Genomic DNA, 17,948 nt, shown 5'->3' on the forward strand with positions numbered 1-17,948 from the left:
CATGTAGAAAATCCGGAACCGGGTACCCGCTGTGAAATATACCCGGATACCCTGGTCTTTTCTGGGTAATGATTAAAAAAAAAAAAAAAAAAAAATGTATATATATTATATATATATATATATATATATATATATATATATATATATATATATATATATATAATTTTTTTTTTTTTATACACACAGACGTGCTCAAATTTGTTGGTACCCCTCCACAAAAAACAAAGCATACACAAATAACTTTGTTTGGCCCACTCTTCCTGAGCAAACTGCTCCAGCTGTCTCAGGTTTGATGGGTGCCAGACTGCAAGTTTCAGCTCTTTCCATAGATGTTCGATAGGATTCAGACCAGGACTCATAGAAGGCCACTTCAGAATAGTCCAATGTTTTGTTCTTATCCATTCTTGGGTGCTTTTAGCTGTGTGTTTTGGGTCATTATCCTGTTGGAGGACCCATGACCTGCTTTCTGACACTGGGCAGTACGTTTTGCTCCAGAATGCCTTGATAGTCTTGAGATTTCATTGTGCCCTGCACAGATTCAAGGCACCCTGTGCCAGGCGCAGCAAAGCAGCCCCAAAACATAACCGGGCCTCTTCCATGTTTCACTATAGGTATGGTGTTCTTTTCTTTGAAAGCTTCATTTTTTCGTCTGTGAACATAGAGCTGATGTGACTTGCCAAAAAGCTCCAGTTTTGACTCATCTGTCCAAAGGACATTCTCCCAGAAGGATTGTGGCTTGTCAATATGCATTTTAGCAAATTCCAGTCTGGCTTTTTTATGTTTTTCTTTCTAAAGTGGAGTCCTCCTGGGTCTTCTTCCATGGAGCCCACTTTCGCTCAAAAAGCGACGGATGGTGCGATCAGAAACTGACGTACCTTCACCTTGGAGTTCAGCTTGTATCTCTTTGGCAGTTATCCTTGGTTCTTTTTCTACCATTCGCACTATCCTTCTGTTCAATCTGGGGTCGATTTTCCTCTTGCGGCCGCGCCCAGGGAGGTTGGCTACAGTTCCATGGACCTTAACCCTTTGCGGTCCATTGTCGGACTGGGTCCGACATTGCAATTATTCCTCACAGGTCCTTTGTCGGACTGGGTCCGACATCATTATAGCAACGCAATAAACGGGTGTTTAGTCGTTTTTTCTCCGGAAAAAGCCGAGAAAACCATTCAATTGCCGAGTGGGAGCGACAGGAGCCGAGACAAGTCGAAGAAAAAAAAAAAAAAAAAAAAAAGGCGTATCTCATGAATAGTCATACATGGTATCAGATAACGGGGCGGTCATAGTAAACAAGCTGGCTGAGTGCGTCAGCGCACAGAGACTATCATGGACATTTGCAGAGCTTTTTTCAGATGTTATAGTAATAAAATAATGACTTGGATTGCATTATTGAGGAGTTTGGTGATAAAACGAGTGATCCGGAGATGATCGATCGGTATGTACGACTATTATCATTATTATTATTTATTTCTTACATAGGTGAACGCTATAGCAAACGAAAGGGTGGGGCGGGGCTGGAGATGCCTAGTGAGTGCTTTGTTGATATGCAGGGCCATTTAAACCCGTTTGACTGTGAAAAAAAATACTTTTAAACAGCGCGTATAAAATTAACTGCGCGTGTGAAAATTAATTAGACCTGGCGTGCCTGACGCGCAATTAATAAATGGACTGCAAAGGGTTAAACTTCTTAATAATATTTGCAACTGTTGTCACAGGAACATCAAGCTGCTTGGAGATGGTCTTGTAGCCTTTACCTTTACCATGCTTGTCTTATTTTCTTTCTGATCTCCTCAGACAACTCTCTCCTTTGCTTTCTCTGGTCCATGTTCAGTGTGGTGCACACAATGATACCAAACAGCACAGTGACTACTTTTCTCCATTTAAATAGGCTGAATGACTGATTACAAGATTGGAGACATGTGTGATACTAATTAAAGAAACTAAGTAGTTTGAAATATCACTATAATCCAATTATTTATTATCTTTTCTAAGGGGTACCAACAAATGTGTCCAGGCCATTTTAGAATATCTTTGTAGAATAAGCAATAATTCATCTCTTTTCACAGCTTCTTTGCTTTATTCTATGACATACCAAAGGCATGCAAGTATACATGATAAAATAGCTTTTAATTTCATCACTTTTCAGGAGGAATGAAGCATTATTTCAATGAGCTGTAAGGGTACCAACAAATTTGAGCACGTCTGTATATATATATATATATATATATATATATATAAATCACATATACTTAATGTGCTCCACATTATTTTATTTATTTGCTTATTTATTTTTAAATAAAGGCTACTTATTTGATCTTTTTGGTAAGAAACTATATCTGCGCAATAACTGTAGATAAAGCATTCTGTATTGGAAGCCACACGGTTATTATTATTAATGGTTTACAGAGTTACCACTGACATAAATCAACAGGATGTTATGTTATTTTCTTTCCGATTTAGTTCCTGAGAAGAATGCAGTTATTATTGAGGTGTACTTGCTGCTGTGTGTTATTGATATCCTGTCAGTTGAGAAAAGGCTTAATGCAAAGCTTGTTTTAACATGGTCTGTGTGTGTGTTTATATATAACATATATAAACTTAAACAAAAACATTCTAAATCTTTAAAGTAACTCAAATTCCTTGTGCATTAACATTTCTGCAATAATTTTATGTTTCTGATACAAAATAGATAACCTAATGAAGGTCATAATACGTTGAAATAAAATCTAATGAAAGAATGAATGGTCCTAGTAACTGAGCATCAAAACTGTAAGTAAATATCTGCCACAGCTTGGCAAACCAAGTGTTGAACGCTTCACAGTGGGATCCTGGTGTATCCAAGCTGGGAGGTACTTTGTATTTTTAGTATAGGCTACATAGATAGAATGAACATATAGGACAGCGAGGAAGCAGACTTAGTCTAGACTGACAGACAATATTCAGAGGGTGTGTACAAAAACGGAGATTCTTTCATCAAGTAGAAAACAGGTCAAATACTAACATACTATGTATGTATGTATTTTTCAGCAGATTGATTTGAAACTATGATTAAACATAGTCTGAAAGATAACTTTCAAGGTCCTTTACCAGAGATTAAGACCTGGTTAAAGGAAATCTCCAATCCTTTTTCTAAAATTAGTTTTATCAACACTGGCTGTTTTCAAGAATGCCCCTTCATGTTACAATATACAGTGAACCAACAGTGTGTTCAATATTTTTGCTTACAGTCAGGGGCGTGCACAAGAGGGGGGGGGGGGCAAGCAGGGGCACTGGCCCCTCCAATAATCATCTCCAAAATATTGATTTCTGCTTATCAATGTATTGCGTTTGCCCTTTCTGTCACTGACACTCACAAACTGAACGTTGTTCCTCATAACGTGCAGGTATGGACGCGTGTGTACTCGGTTTGAACACGTTCCCCCAAGACGTGCTGTTAAGGACTGGTGCGTGTGTCCTCTTAATGTTTGAGTCCAGCTGCAGTAGTATAATTAGTGGAAAAACTGCACATTATTATGCTATTTTATGCTAAACTGAAAACCTAAAAACTGTTCATATGCTAAAGGGAATGCGCTTGTGAAGCTGAATCAAGAATTTCAATGCAATTTATTTGTACACCACATTAAGCCTATTTTAACGCTCGGGAATCGGACAATGCAATGTCTTTGCCAGAACTCATGAAGCTCTGTAAAGAACACGACCTGTGGCTTCTGTATCCTGGTGTATTCAACCTACTGGTGCTTTTGGCCATGCTACCTGATACAGCTACAACTGCAGAAAGATGTTTCTGTGTTAAAAAGCTCCACAGCGTATGGACTTTCATTGAAATGGCGAGTGTAATGTTATTTATTTATATAACCATATCAACACACACACACATTATATTTGCACACTACATCTCTTTCGTGGTGAATTGTCACTGAAGGAGACCTTTGATGCAACGTTCCCAAGACGAAGCACCCCGTGATTATAGCAAGACTTTCAAACACTTTTGTAGCACCAGCTGTATATTATTGTGAATAGATATATATATATATATATATTATATATATATATATATTTTTTTTAATGTGCCCCCCCCAAATAGCAGTCACATTTTTATTCCTGCGCACGCCCCTGCTTACAGTAGTGACCTAGTGATTACATATATTTGTTACCATGTTCTGTCAATTAACCAAAGGATTATTCCTATCCAACAATGACCTTAAAATATTTATCCATAAGAACATTCATTCAACCAGGACAAGCTACTGAGATTTGCATCTCCCTTTCAGCAGTAACCATGAGAAAGGTACCATTGTCTGCCACAGCACAGAACACACACTCATAAAAACAGACCTTCACAAGTCGAGCCTGGCTGATGACACAGGGCAGGCGGAAAAGCTGGTCAACAAAGGCCTTCAACTCCTCCACAGTCAGCTTGCTGCGAGTCTTACTGCTCTCCGGACGCTGCCTGCTGCACAAACAAAATAACAACACTATTAAGTATAAACCTTGCACACCTGTTGTAAAATCTGTACGAGTTAGAAATGTACCCTACAGTTTTCTTGTTATTCCTTTAGAATTAATTCTAACATCTTCAAGCTTTTTTCTGTTAAAAACTGTTCCACTCCTATAGAACTGTGGAAATTGGCTCATGCGCATATCGGCAAACTAAGAATGACTATTTTAGAAAACGCTGGGTTACATAACCCTGATTCCCGGAAACAGAAATGTAACCATTACTGTATGGAGTATTTACCTCCTAAAGACCCCGAAAACCTGAATAAGACGTATCAAATCTGCTCGCAGAGTCTGTGACGCAGCAATAGCTCATCCCTGAGGGCATCAAAGTACTGCACTCGCAGATCTCTGCATCATTTTTCATTCAAGCCTGCTGCAATCATGGACGCAGCGACCTTGAAGGTTAATGGTTACATTTCTATTTCAGGGAACCAGGGTTATGATAATAACCCAACGTTCCCTATCAAGTACGAAATGTAACCATTACCGAATCGGTAATGTACCAAAGTGTACTAAAGCCGTCGCAAGGCAATATTGCATACTGACCGGACTGCTATAAGGTTAAGCCAAGCAGCACCTTGTGCGTTACCATGCAGAACCCCAGTAACAGGTAGATAGCACTAGAAAATTGAGGGAGAAACTCCCCTCTATGCCTGAGAAGCCATCCTCTAGTTCCAAAACCAGGGTTTTGAGGATCCACAATATTACGTCTGTAAAACCTAGTAAAGGTATGGGGAGTCGCCCACACTGCTGCATTGCAAATGTCCTTAACAGATGCACCCTGAAATAAAGCCCACGAAGTCTGGAAGGGGAAAGTTGACCAGCTCATAGGCAGTCCTGACTGTGTCTGCTATCCATTTGGACAGCCCCTGCTTAGACAGGACTTGACCATGGCACTTCACCCCATAGCAAACAAAAAATAGGTTTGGCCTGCCTTCAACTTTTCATCCTGTCGACATAGTACGCTAGGGCCCACACCGGGCAGATCGTAAGGAGCTGCTGCCAACTCCCTTTCAAAATTAGTCCCACCAGGAAGTGAGCTCCTGCGAAAACAATTTTGACACAGCAAGCCGAAATGGCTGCCAGACAGACCTTTAATGTAGAGGGCGATTTCCCCTCGTCAAAACAGGCCCTGCAAAAATTGCAGTTTTACTGCCATGGGACAAGTCGTGGGGTCGAACCCATGAGGCAGACACCCTCATACTGGGAACATGTGGACTTTGCTCTGGCATTTTGTAGGGTGTCAATAACCCTATTTTACAAACCAAGACAGCTCCAATGCAGAGCTGCAGGCTCGATAGGTCAGGGTGCCATAAAGTCCCCTGTGCCTGTCTGCACAGCTGGCCGCTCAGGAACTGCATCAGGGTTGAAAACCAGAGTCTCCTGGGACAATAAGGGGCTACTAGGACAAAGCTGATGAGAAATTGTATTACTTTGATTACCTGCCTGATTTTCTCCAGACACAGCACAGCGGGAGCAGGGCGCGTGGTGGTAAGGCATATAAGCAGTTGCCTCGGCCACTGGTGTGCCAAGGCATCTACTGCCAGCAGGTCCTCGCCTCCTATTATGGAGAACCACAGGGGACAGTGGGTCGATTCCAGGGAGGCAAAAGAGATCTGTCTCTGCCCTTCCAAACCTATACCAAATGAGGCTCACCACCTCCGGGTAAAGCCTCCACTCAGAGGCACTGGGAACTCTCCTTGGGAGGAGGTCCGCCACCCAGTTTGTCACCCCGAGCAGATGTACTGCCCGCAGTGAGAAGAGGCTCTCATGTGCCCAGAGCAAAAGCTTTGCAGCCACGAGACTGGGCAACCTGAGGTCGTCCTGGTCGTTGATGTAAGCCACCACAGTTGTGTTGTCTGTAAGGACAAGAACATCTCCCTCAAAACTCCTGCAAGAAATGCTGCAAGGTCACGTAAACTGCCTGCAGCTCCAAAACATTGATGTGGAAACCCTGCCAAGAGGGGTGTCACACACCTTGCACACTCCTGCCATACCACACAGCGCCCCAGCCCAGACTGGACGCGTCCGTGGTGACGACCTCCCTTCTGGTGACACTGCCCAGTGCAACGGCGAGGCGAAACCTGCATTATTCAGCAGGTTTCATTTGACTTTATGAAGCAAAATGAGTTCATTCTATATAGAGGGTGATGCAAAACTTTTGGCCATAGCTAATCCTCCCACATAATTATCAAAACAAAAATCTTGAAATCACCTGTTTTTGTTTTGTAATATCAAAAAACTTGCTGGAGGAGCACACGACAAAGTTAATTCAACTGAAATAACACATATCATATGTCACTGGATTCCTACCTATTATTATTAATTATTATTATTATTATTATTATTATTATTATTATTATTATTATTATTATTATTATTATTAATGTATTTATTTGGCAGACACCTGTATAGGTGTTACAGGTCAGTACAGTATTACAATGCAAGATTAATATTTAAATACAGTATAGTTTACGGTAAATGCAAATAACAACACTACTACAATACAATATGAGATAGGATGTGAACACATATCCTATGATGGATGTTATTCAAGTTGAATTAACTGCTCCACCAGGGCACTACTCTCAAACGTCAAAGCTATACTGCTTCACTGATTACACAACAGCTGTCAGTCTATGAATTTCCTTATTCCCACCCTCCCGAGCCATTCATTTGTCATCATTCAAACTGAACCCGCCCCTGGGATCCGTAGCAAACAGCTATTGGTTAGACAGCCGAGTAGTACATTTCTCAAGTCTTCCGTTCGTTGTAACTGCAATGCTATAATACTGCAGGTGACTTTGAGACTGGATAAAGTAGGACAATAAGAAAAAAAGAAAATGCTGCTCAACAGGTTTGAAATTGTGCGTCGTTGAATTTGCCGAAATACATGTTAATCGCAATGTTGAAAAAATAGTACGTGACGGGAGACTGAACAAAGACAGTATGTGTATGGTTCTGCTGAACAAAACAACATGAATGTATTTGTACAGCTGAAAATGCAATGCAATTGTACTGCAACGTATGCAACACTAAAATGTTGTGTTTACTGGTTATTAGATGGCGCACTGTTTGTTTATTTATTATTTGGGTTTTTTTGCATTTTTAATTGATGCAAGCAGCACTGTTTAATACTTTTCTTTTAAATTGAATTAATACAATGAATGTGTAAAAGCCAATGCAGCAGGAACTAACTTGTCTAAGTATGGTTTTGTAAAGAAATGTTCCGTAAAGCAAAGATGATATGATCTTGAACTTGTTTGGGTACTTGATAAGCTAAAATAAAATACCGGTAGTTTAATACAGATGTGATGTGGGATGTATAACTTGATTTTATGCTCTGTTAATTATTACTTTTACAATTTTGACGAACAGAATAGTTTCTAGCCTTTTAACTAAAAACGAAAAACACTGTAAAACTATTAAATTGAATAAAATGTTGCAAACAAGGGTTATTTCGAAACTAAACCCGTGTATCTTTCTTTATTGGTGTTGAGCATGTAGGAAAAAAATAAAATTGTAAAAAAAGTATTTTAAAACACAAAAAGGTGCTTTCCTAAAATTGAAGTCTCAAAGGGGGGAGCGACTTTTACACCAGTGTGACCTATAAAATGATTTTTCGGTAAAGACCACAGATGCATCACAGTATCTAAAACTGTTTAAATGATTAACTTTTACATTACTTGTTTACAAAATAAAAAAGAAAACTGTTTAAAAAAATGCTTTCCAGTTCATGTGATAAATTGCGATTAAAAATATCAGCTGTTGAACAATTTCACATTCCAAACACAGATCGGATGTTATTGTCACCCCGGTACGGGAGCTTCATATACAACTCTGGCTAATTTAGTTTTGAATCCAAAAAGTAGGGTTGCAACCTTCATAAAATAATGATTAATACTTACACTTTATTATTTGCACAATGCAGGGTACCCCAATGTATCTTTATAACACTGTGAGGCTGTGTGGTCCAGTGGTTAAAGAAAAGGACTTGTAACCAGAAGGTCCCCAGTTCAAATCCCACCTCGGCCACTGACTCATTGTGTGACCCTGAGCAAGTCACTTAACCTCCTTGTGCTCCGTCTTTCGGGTGAGACGTAATTGTAGTGACTCTGCAGCTGATGCATAGTTCACACACCCTAGTCTCTAAGTCGCCTTGGATAAAGGCGTCTGCTAAATAAACAAATAATAATAATAATAATAATAATAATAATAATAATAATAATAATAATCCAAGTTCAGTTTTCAAAATTAAAATGATTAGTGTTAACGTATATATTCTGTTTCATACTTATTCTACCATAACACTTCTCTTACAACGCCTTCTACACTAGGTATTCAGTACATATTTTATTGACACAATACAGCCGCTATAGGGATCCCCCAGTCCTTTGGCATAATACCCTGCTGCAGTGCACAGCAGCGGCGCCATAATGAGGTGCTACGTATAACGAATAGGCAGTAGATTTTAATACAACTTTTGTTTAATTAATAGTCATACAAAATCAAAAGATCAAATTTTGCATGCGAGTGACATTTAATGTGTGATTTATAGTTTTCACACATTGTTAAGTGGTTTCTGTTAAAAGAGAAAAAAAAAAAAAACACACCTGATGCCGCCTGACGAACCTTCGAAGGTTTAGAACCACCTTCGAACTCCTGGCTAGTGAATTAACCTTCAAAGGTTTAGAACCACCTTCGAACTCCTGGCTAGTGAATTAACCTTCAAAGGTTTAGAACCACCTTCGAACTCCTGGCTAGTGAATTAACCTTCAAAGGTTTAGAACCACCTTCGAACTCCTGGCTAGTGAATTAACCTTCAAAGGTTTAGAACCACCTTCGAACTCCTGGCTAGTGAATTAACCTTCAAAGGTTTAGAACCACCTTCGAACTCCTGGCTAGTGAATTAACCTTCAAAGGTTTAGAATCACTTTCGAACTGCTGGCTAGCAAATTAAACTTCAAAGGTTAGAACCACCTTCGAACTCCTGGCTAACCATCATTTTAAGTAGATATTTTTCCCTGTATTTCTAATTATATATTTTTATTCTGTGTTGCCTCTCTCCAGTGCGGTTGTGACAAAACAGTTTTCCCCTCCTCACACTTGCTGCTTCATTATGATTGGCTACAAAGGACAGCGGCAGTGGGTAAGGGTGAAAAATAAATGAGTGTGGAGAGAGACTGGGAAAGCCGCCTCACTACGGCGGCTGTCTCTTCGCAGCAGTGTGGACACTCGCATTGAAATATATGGAAGGCCATTTTTGTTGCTCACCTCGCACTAGTCATGTATGTGTAAATCCACCTTAAGAATAAAGTTTTCAGTGAAAATATAGTGCTTGCAAACCTATGCCTTTGCTTGCGACTGAGCAGCAGCTGAGCAACTGAGGAGCAGGTCTCTGCCTCTTTCACCATCTCCCGCAGCTTGCGAAACAGATTGTTCTCCGGATATTTCCTGTCCTCTGCATCTTCCAACAGCACCTTCAGCTCAATCAGATCTACAGAACAATCAATTAAAGAGACCATGAGGGCTTGTAAAATACTGAGAACAATAAAATCAACAGACTAAATATCTGGGGGGAACAAAAACACATACCATCCAGGTTAAGAACAGACCAGAAGCAAGATCAATAATGCAAACACTCAATAGCATGCACTCACTGCCCAGCAGAGTGTTAGCTACTGCATAGAGGTCAAAAATGGCTAAGGATCACTCGGGGGACTGTAGAAATGGGATCATCAGCCTAATAGTACTCTGTTGAGGGATCAGGTGTGGTTGTGTGTTTAAAACAGTGTGCATTCATGTAAAACCTTTGTTTGAACATGGCAGAGTGAAATCAGAGATTACATTTAAACCTAGAGGAGTAGGGCTGCTGCATCCTAATGTCAAGTGGCAGTTGAGTTGCGTGAACCATAGCAAAATCTAAGTACAGGGTATTTCATAATTAGTGCAACACTGTCAGAGCATCACGGAAATTGGAGGGTACGTAGAAGATGATACGAAAAGAAAAAATGTCAGAGACACCGATGCACTGTTGGCCACCACAGGGCTGTTCAGGTATAAAGACGCTGGATGCCTAATAAATTATTCAATTCTCAGTACTCCCAGCCCCTACTTTTATTATGAATCACCCTGTATAGGCCTGAAATTAATTTTGCATTCCACTAATAGGGCCACTTCTCTCAGTTGAGCAATGCTGTTTCAATCGTTTTTTTTTTAAACAGTTCCGGTCGAAAGCAGCAGAGTGTAGTTGAGGTAGTGTAAAAGTGCAACACTAAACTCACTGTCTGAATGTTGTTTTCCTCAAAGACACTTCCCATGGGTTTAACTCTCCCTGTCTGAACGTTGATTTCTTCAGAAGGACACTTCCCATGGTTTTGTTGACAAATCTCTTTTGTTTACGTAAACGTAAATGATCCAAAACAGTGACAAACCTTAATATCTTCCCCATAAAATGTAGGAGCTTGCCCTTTCACAAATTCCACTGAATTTTTTACCTACAATTTAATGGGGTTACTGTTAGGTCTAAAATGACCAGTGACATGATCTGTGTGTCACATGCTCACCTTTCTTGTTTTTGTGGTCTGAATCCAATGCCTCCGTTACTCTCTTTGCCCAGGTGTCATATGACTGAGCCCGAGACTTCACCCCATACAACATGGAGGGGAACTCCTCCAGGGCATACCTGTACCTGAAAAAGAACGGCAAAAAGAACCATTACAAACCACCTGTCGGGGAAGGACTCAATTGGAGTACTCAGATTGTATAAAACAGCAGCTTTGTTAGTTCAGAAAAGCAGCCACAGAAAAGCTGCTAAAAATAATATAAATCTTGCAGTGATATCCTAAAAACAGATAAAACCCTGAGGATCATGTTCAGTTCAACTCATTTCAAAATGGTCATCCAGTTAAATAAGCACATTTAACACATAAATATTTCTTTACCTGACCTGTCTAAATGAATTAGAGATGTAAATTAGGTTGATCATGTGATGCGATTCCTACAGCACTATAATACTGTGGGAGTAGCACAATTGCACACAGTCTACTAGAAATAGGAAAAGGCAAAGATCTTATTCGAAAGAGGCATGATAGTGGGGGGTTGCACTTCCAGCAGCCTGCTAATGAGGCACCTGCTCCAAGACATCATCACATCATCAGCAATGACAAAACAAAGGGAAAGTGGTTGCCAAGAGAGACAGCTGTGGTTGCCAATAGTGAGTGAAGGGTAGAGGGAAAATACTGTTAGAGGCTTGTCAAGTATGTAACATTAATAACCAAAATGTCTCTTCTGGCACCTTGTGCCAAGGCTATGATAAGCACATAGTGCAGCCCAACCTTACATTTAAAGTACAAGTCTATTAAAGTTGCCAGACAGTGTATGTGTTTTCCATACAGGCACACTTGCCAGTCCTACCTGAGGCACTTGTTGTGCAGGGGACAGCTGCAGAGGTCTGTAGCGTGGTGTAGACACACCAGCCGGTCAGGGTTACAGGAGCAGGTGAGGGCTGACAGGAAGCAGGTGGTCTTGCACTTCTCACACTGACGCTCATCATCCGGGACCAGCTCAAACACTTCCTGCTCCGAGGCCAGCACACCCTGGCATCAGCGAGAGACACAAAGAGTGCTATGTTTAATAGGGACCGTAGTGCATGCTTACAAAGACTGTGTATACTCCCCTTAGTAATACAATCGACACCGCATGTAAAAAATATCCCAAATAAGCAGCATTAAACGAGAGGCATTTGAGAGGACCTTTGTCACACTTAGTCATAATTTACAATATGTGCAAGAGTATTTTTATTTCTAAATGAAAAGAAACAGAATGAAATCACATCACATTATGAATAAATGTTAAATACATAATTTAGTATTTAGTACGAGTCCATTGTTTTTTTCATTCCTAAACAAAATTAATCGGTTTTATTTCTAAATGAAAAATAATGAAATCACATCTTAACGCAAGGCAAGACACCTGTGATGTTGACACACCAACTCTCTGTGCCACAGAAGCCTGAGAAACCACAGGCGACTCCAGCTCCTTCAAGAGTTCAACGTGGTTGTAACAGTGTGAAGGATGATGGAGGGTGGAAAAGCTGGCCTCCCGACAGACGGAGGTGCTAGATAGACCAAACGACATGACCTCAACAAGATGGCGCATACAGTAGGTATAGTCTGGTTGCGACGGCCATGTTGGGGAGGTTAGTTGCACAGATGTACCTAGTTCCTGAGAAATTAATACCGTGATTACAGCCACAGCTGGTCGAGTAGCGAGTGGCTGGGGCGGATTAATGGGGAGAGGACTGGTATCCATAAGGGAACGGTCGGGGAGAGTTTGGTGCGGGAGTGAGCAAGACAGAAAGAAAAACAAACAAACCAGGCAGAGTGCTGAGTCTAACTGCCTCTCTCAGGAGGACTAAAGAACTGCCGTGGAGATTCAACCAGAGAGGAGGTTCCAGGCACGGATGCGGAGCTCCAGTCAACATGCAGACAAGAAGGAAACTGAAGGCGGGCTGCGGGGCAGCGATTGTGAAGAACCTGTACGCTCCACTGTAAATATTCACTGTAAATGTAAATACGTGCACAAAGTACCCAGATAAAGCTGAGTTGTACTACAAGTTCTGGACTGTTGTGTCATTTGTCATACACTCCCCACACCCCACCACAGTGGTTTATGCAATTTATGCAAGTCACAGCGTAATCACGTACTCCATTAGAGGGCATTAGAGGGCTGATGATCAGCTCAGTGATGTATGTTGCTAAAGCACTAGAGGGTTGATGGTCGGCCCTAGATCATCCCTCCCATTTGCTGTCAGAAATGTATTTATTGGACTATTTTACTTTGCAACAAAAATGTGCCAACCAATAGTAGAGAATTTTTCTATTAATATTAGCCAATTAAATAGTGCGGGTCTGGCGAAGGAGAATCATTTACAGGTTTTACGGCTTCTGAGGCGGATAAAACGTATAATTGGGTGAGCCTATACAGGAATCTGGATGGGGATGACAGCGATATCGATTTAAATGAAGAGGACGAGGACAAAGAAAAGAGCGGCAGAGGGAGGAGATGAAAGTACAGATGGAGACGTGCCTTTAATTCGGCTGCTGAACAAAAACTTCCCAATTGGGGCTCCCGAGTGGCGCATCCAATAAAGGTGCGCCGCGTGGAGCGCAGGATGTGCCCTATAGTATGGACATCGCGAGTTAGAGTCCAGGCTATTCCTTTGCCGACCAAGGATGGGAGCTTCCAGGGGGCGACGCTCAATTGGACGAGCGCCGCCCGGTGGGAGGGAGGGTTAGGTCGGCCAGGGTGTCCTTGGCTCACCGCGCACCAGCAACCCCTGTAGTCTGACCGGGCGCCTGCGGGCTTGCCTGTAGCTGCCCAGGGCTGCGTTGTCCTCCGACACTGTAGCTCTGGCTGGCTGCACGGTGAGTCTGCAGTGTGTAAAAAAGCAGTCGGCTGACGGCACACGCTTCGGAGGACAGCATGTGCTCGTCTTCACTGCTCCCAAGTCAGCGCAGGGGTGGTAGTGGTAGGCTGAGCCTAAAAAAATAATTGGACATTACTAAATTGGGGAGAAAACAAAAGAGATTCATACCACGCTGCGCAACCCGACCAGCCGAATTCTTTGAGCTGTTTTTTTCATCAGTGCTGCAAGAACACATCTGCAGCGAATAGCCATTTAACACATCTGCAGCGAAATATGCATTAGAAATGAAAGAAAAGTGCTAAATCCAAAACAAGAAATAGATTACGTGCTGTTTTAGGGTTGTGGCTGAATATTGGGTTAGTGTGGAAGCCCGACATGAAAGAATAGTGGAATACAGCACTTACTGTATCTGAAAAGAGCGCATAACTTGTACTTTTTCCTCTTGTCGAGCACGTTTTGCTTTTCTATGCTGGGCACCTGACAATTGTTTCCTTTTACTTTCTGGCTCCATCTTCTCAAAGAATAATTTAACAGCAATCGATGCTGACAAACAACAAGGACTCAGAGCAGAATGAGCAGAGTACTCCTCGCAGCACTGCCTTGGCGCCAATCTCGCCTGTCTCTCCATAAACTTTGATTTTTAGTTTATAAGCTTGTATATGAGTTTGGATTCGCAAGTGGTGGTTTGTGGTGATTTTAAAAACAACTTAAAATTTTGGCACAATATGGCTTTTGCCAGTTCTTTTTTGTTTTCTAAAACAATTATTATTATTATTTTTTAAACATATTATACATTAATAAACATACATTAAACCAGACAACAAACACTAACTGCCTTTTATACCGCATTTAAGTTTTAAGCTTACGTAAATAAAAATCTATTGATTGAGACACCAAATAAGTATTGATTGGTAAGAAATCACAATAATAAAAAAAGACCAAAAAACATTTAAGTTATTTTAGACACAGTATATTTTATTTTGGCATTTCTCAGTGCTGGCAGGATGCAGACTGCTAATTTCTCTCCCAATCTACTCTATAGTTTTTGCAAACTTGACAAGCGCAGGTACTCTAGATTTACCTTCCATGCTGCTGACGCTCTTCTCTCTGTCTCTATGCTGTCACGTGTTCCTCTCACTCATAAAGGGCTTGTACGCATCAGAAGAAGGGCTGCGGTTATTCAAAACGAAAGCGATCGTGTAATTTATTTTATCATAGAGACTACGACTCGAGTCAAGTGGAGACTTTTGGGCCGGGATTCGAGTCGAGTCTTGTCTTGCAGGGACTCAAGTCGAGTCTAGTCCTACTGCTTTAGTATCACATATCCAGCTATACTTGTTTTCATATCATTACCAACCTTTATTTAGTCTAGATGTTGTGGTTATAAACTACATTTATTTTTATAATTAGTTGTTTATTTTATACACCTAGAATAATCCACCTCGGCAAATTATGACTAACTTGTTCCGTGACGTTTCTGTGCAGGTAAAGTCTTTCTCTCTCTGTCTACCTACCATCTGTAGGACAGCCTCTCTGAGCCGGGTCTCCTCAGCTATCATTTCCCCCATCTCCTTGAAGACGGTAGCAGCCAGCTCCACGTCCAGGCTCTCCGGGTCTGCCACCATCTTGCAGATCAGCTCCTCGTGTGAGAAGACGCAGTAGCGATGGAGCCGCCGGTAATGAGAAACACACTGGCGACCGATCGGCAGCTGGAAACACAGTAACTTCATTCAATTAGTGGATTTTTTTTGTTTGAAATATGGACTTTATTAAATAAATGGACTAAAAGGCAATGTGTGCTCGCAAACTAATAGCCAGCGGCTGGGTGGGTGTTTTAGGTTTTGGGGCACATTATAAGCAATCCACAATTGTGTGCGTTTTGTTCTTCCAACTTTATAAAAGGTGTATTTTCAATTCTACATGGTGTTCACAGTAGTCACAAAACGTAATAGTAACAAACATCCATCCAACTACAAATGATCTCTGACAAGGTGCTGACAAAACAGATCAGCCCTGAGTGACCACAAATAGTGTCATTTACATTAGTAGTAATACTAACAAAAAGTATATAATGTCTTCAACACTACACCATGAGTTACAGCTATGGATCAATTACTTTAGTACCTCGACAGGACTTCATGTGCATTTTGTAGTACTGACCTAAGGCAGAGTGAATTATCTGCCAAAATATTTATTTATTTAAGATGAAAATGAACACACATAGTAATATACTAACAGTTTTAAAGAATAAACACCAATATTAGGCTATACCATATTTAGTAGTTTTGACAGTAACCTACAAGAATACTATTGCTTGTCACAAAGTAGTTCTTTGTGCACGGCATCTGTCCTATAACAGATAACTCCAGTCAAAAAAGGTTAAAGTTTGATTAAAACAAACAGCAGACACACCTAAAAAGACATAAGCAAATTATGAATGTCAAAACTACTATTATGACTTTGTTTTTGCATCACACATACACGTACTTCAGACTTACCCAGTCTGCGGTACAGAAATTGACTGCTTCAGCAAAGTTATAGCCCTGGTTAAAGCCGCTGTGATAAGCTCGTGGGAAGGTCACTACAAACTCTCCTGCACACTGATTGGTCCTGAATACCTGCCACCAGGAGAAAGAAACAGAAACAAACAGATATAATAAACCTTGAAGCTGAGAAAACAGAACAGGATGGAAGCAGAGTAAATACAATACAAAATATTGCATTTTTAAATACTATTTAAATACAAAATATTGCACTGTAAAATACAATTTAGAAAACTACACATGCATTACTCACCAATCTCTTCATTTTCTTTACAAGAGGAATTATACTGTATTTCTGTATGTGTCATGGCACTACAAAACCACACATTGAATAAATGTTTGCGTGACAACACAGTAAAACCTTCTATAACTACTGCAACTTATTAAACAAGTATGTCATTGACTTACATCCCTCGCAAAACGTGTAAATACAAAAATATCACTATCAGTATAATGAATTTAAATCGCGGTGACTTGACAGGTGCCGCCATATAGCCATTCTTAATTAGTCAAGGTAAGGAATGTCCTTTGGATAAGTGTTTCAGAAGATACATGAAAATGCAAGTGTGACAAAGACAAACTCCATATACCTCAATGTATGACACACTCAACACGTAGTGCAAAACAATGTTCTTAGCAAGTTTCATAACAATTGTATAAGCAGTTCTCTAAATAAAAATGTAAGTGTACAGCCTGTTGGCCAGACCTCCATATGCCCTAAGATTATGACTCATTAATATACAATAATGAATGTCCTTAGCAAATGTCATATAAATTATATATGTTGTGGTAAGTTTGAATATTGGCAAACATCTAGATTAATTGGTAAAGGTCGACATTTACCACGTAAAGCTGTAAATGTCAGAAATATGATTAAATGATTTAATTTGCATTTAACTGAATGTTACTTTTCATCAAACTACTACACATCTGGAGTATCCTACACTATCCTTTCCAGACATTTACCACTTTACTGTTGACAGTTACCAGTACGCAAGACTCACCAGATTCAAACTTTTACCATGAGATATACACCAGGGGTACTCAATGGGAGGACTCCAGTCCAAATCCACACTGCAAGAACATTTTGACCGGACCGCCAAGTCACATGCCAATCTATGTTTTTACCTACATTCACATTGGAAATGCTGTGAATTTCTCAGACAACACAGTTCTATGAGAGTGTGGTGCGCGAGGGTACAGTAGGTGTCGCTGTGATAGTAAGCAGCAGTTTTTTTCTTCTTGTGCTTCAGTTTTGTTTGCTACAAATTGCTTTGTTTTTGCAATGGTGAAACACGTCTGGCTCTGCTAACAGACACATAATACAGTAGTTATACAATTATATGTTTATGGCAGGGAAAAAACTGCAGTAACAAATCAGTAAAGGCAGACTAGTAAAAATGAGACAGAGTTTTAATTCCCCCCCAAAACTCCTTTTAAACCTAGTGAAGAACTCTCAAACCAACATGTGAAGAAAC

The 17,948-nt window shown here is 40.5% G+C and overlaps 1 protein-coding gene across 4 annotated transcripts in view; it reads right to left on the reverse strand.

The window, feature by feature from the left end:
- The window catches only part of kdm5a (lysine demethylase 5A), a 107,939-nt gene that overhangs the window by 39,791 nt on the left and 50,200 nt on the right, over window positions 1–17,948 (reverse strand). For 2 of the 4 annotated variants that reach the window (XM_058986483.1, XM_058986481.1), the window contains exons 13-18: window positions 16,426–16,545; window positions 15,442–15,636; window positions 11,914–12,095; window positions 11,064–11,188; window positions 9,844–9,994; window positions 4,333–4,447 (exon numbers count right to left, since the gene is read on the reverse strand). In XM_058986483.1, coding sequence (XP_058842466.1) covers window positions 4,333–4,447; window positions 9,844–9,994; window positions 11,064–11,188; window positions 11,914–12,095; window positions 15,442–15,636; window positions 16,426–16,545 — 888 coding nt within the window. Of the gene's footprint in view, window positions 1–4,332; window positions 4,451–9,843; window positions 9,995–11,063; window positions 11,189–11,913; window positions 12,096–15,441; window positions 15,637–16,425; window positions 16,546–17,948 lie in introns of all 4 variants that reach the window. The other 2 variants (XM_058986482.1, XM_034926462.2) reach the window with 1 other exon arrangement.

This window comes from Acipenser ruthenus, chromosome 14 (assembly GCF_902713425.1).
Source record: "Acipenser ruthenus chromosome 14, fAciRut3.2 maternal haplotype, whole genome shotgun sequence".
NCBI lineage: Eukaryota > Metazoa > Chordata > Actinopteri > Acipenseriformes > Acipenseridae > Acipenser > Acipenser ruthenus.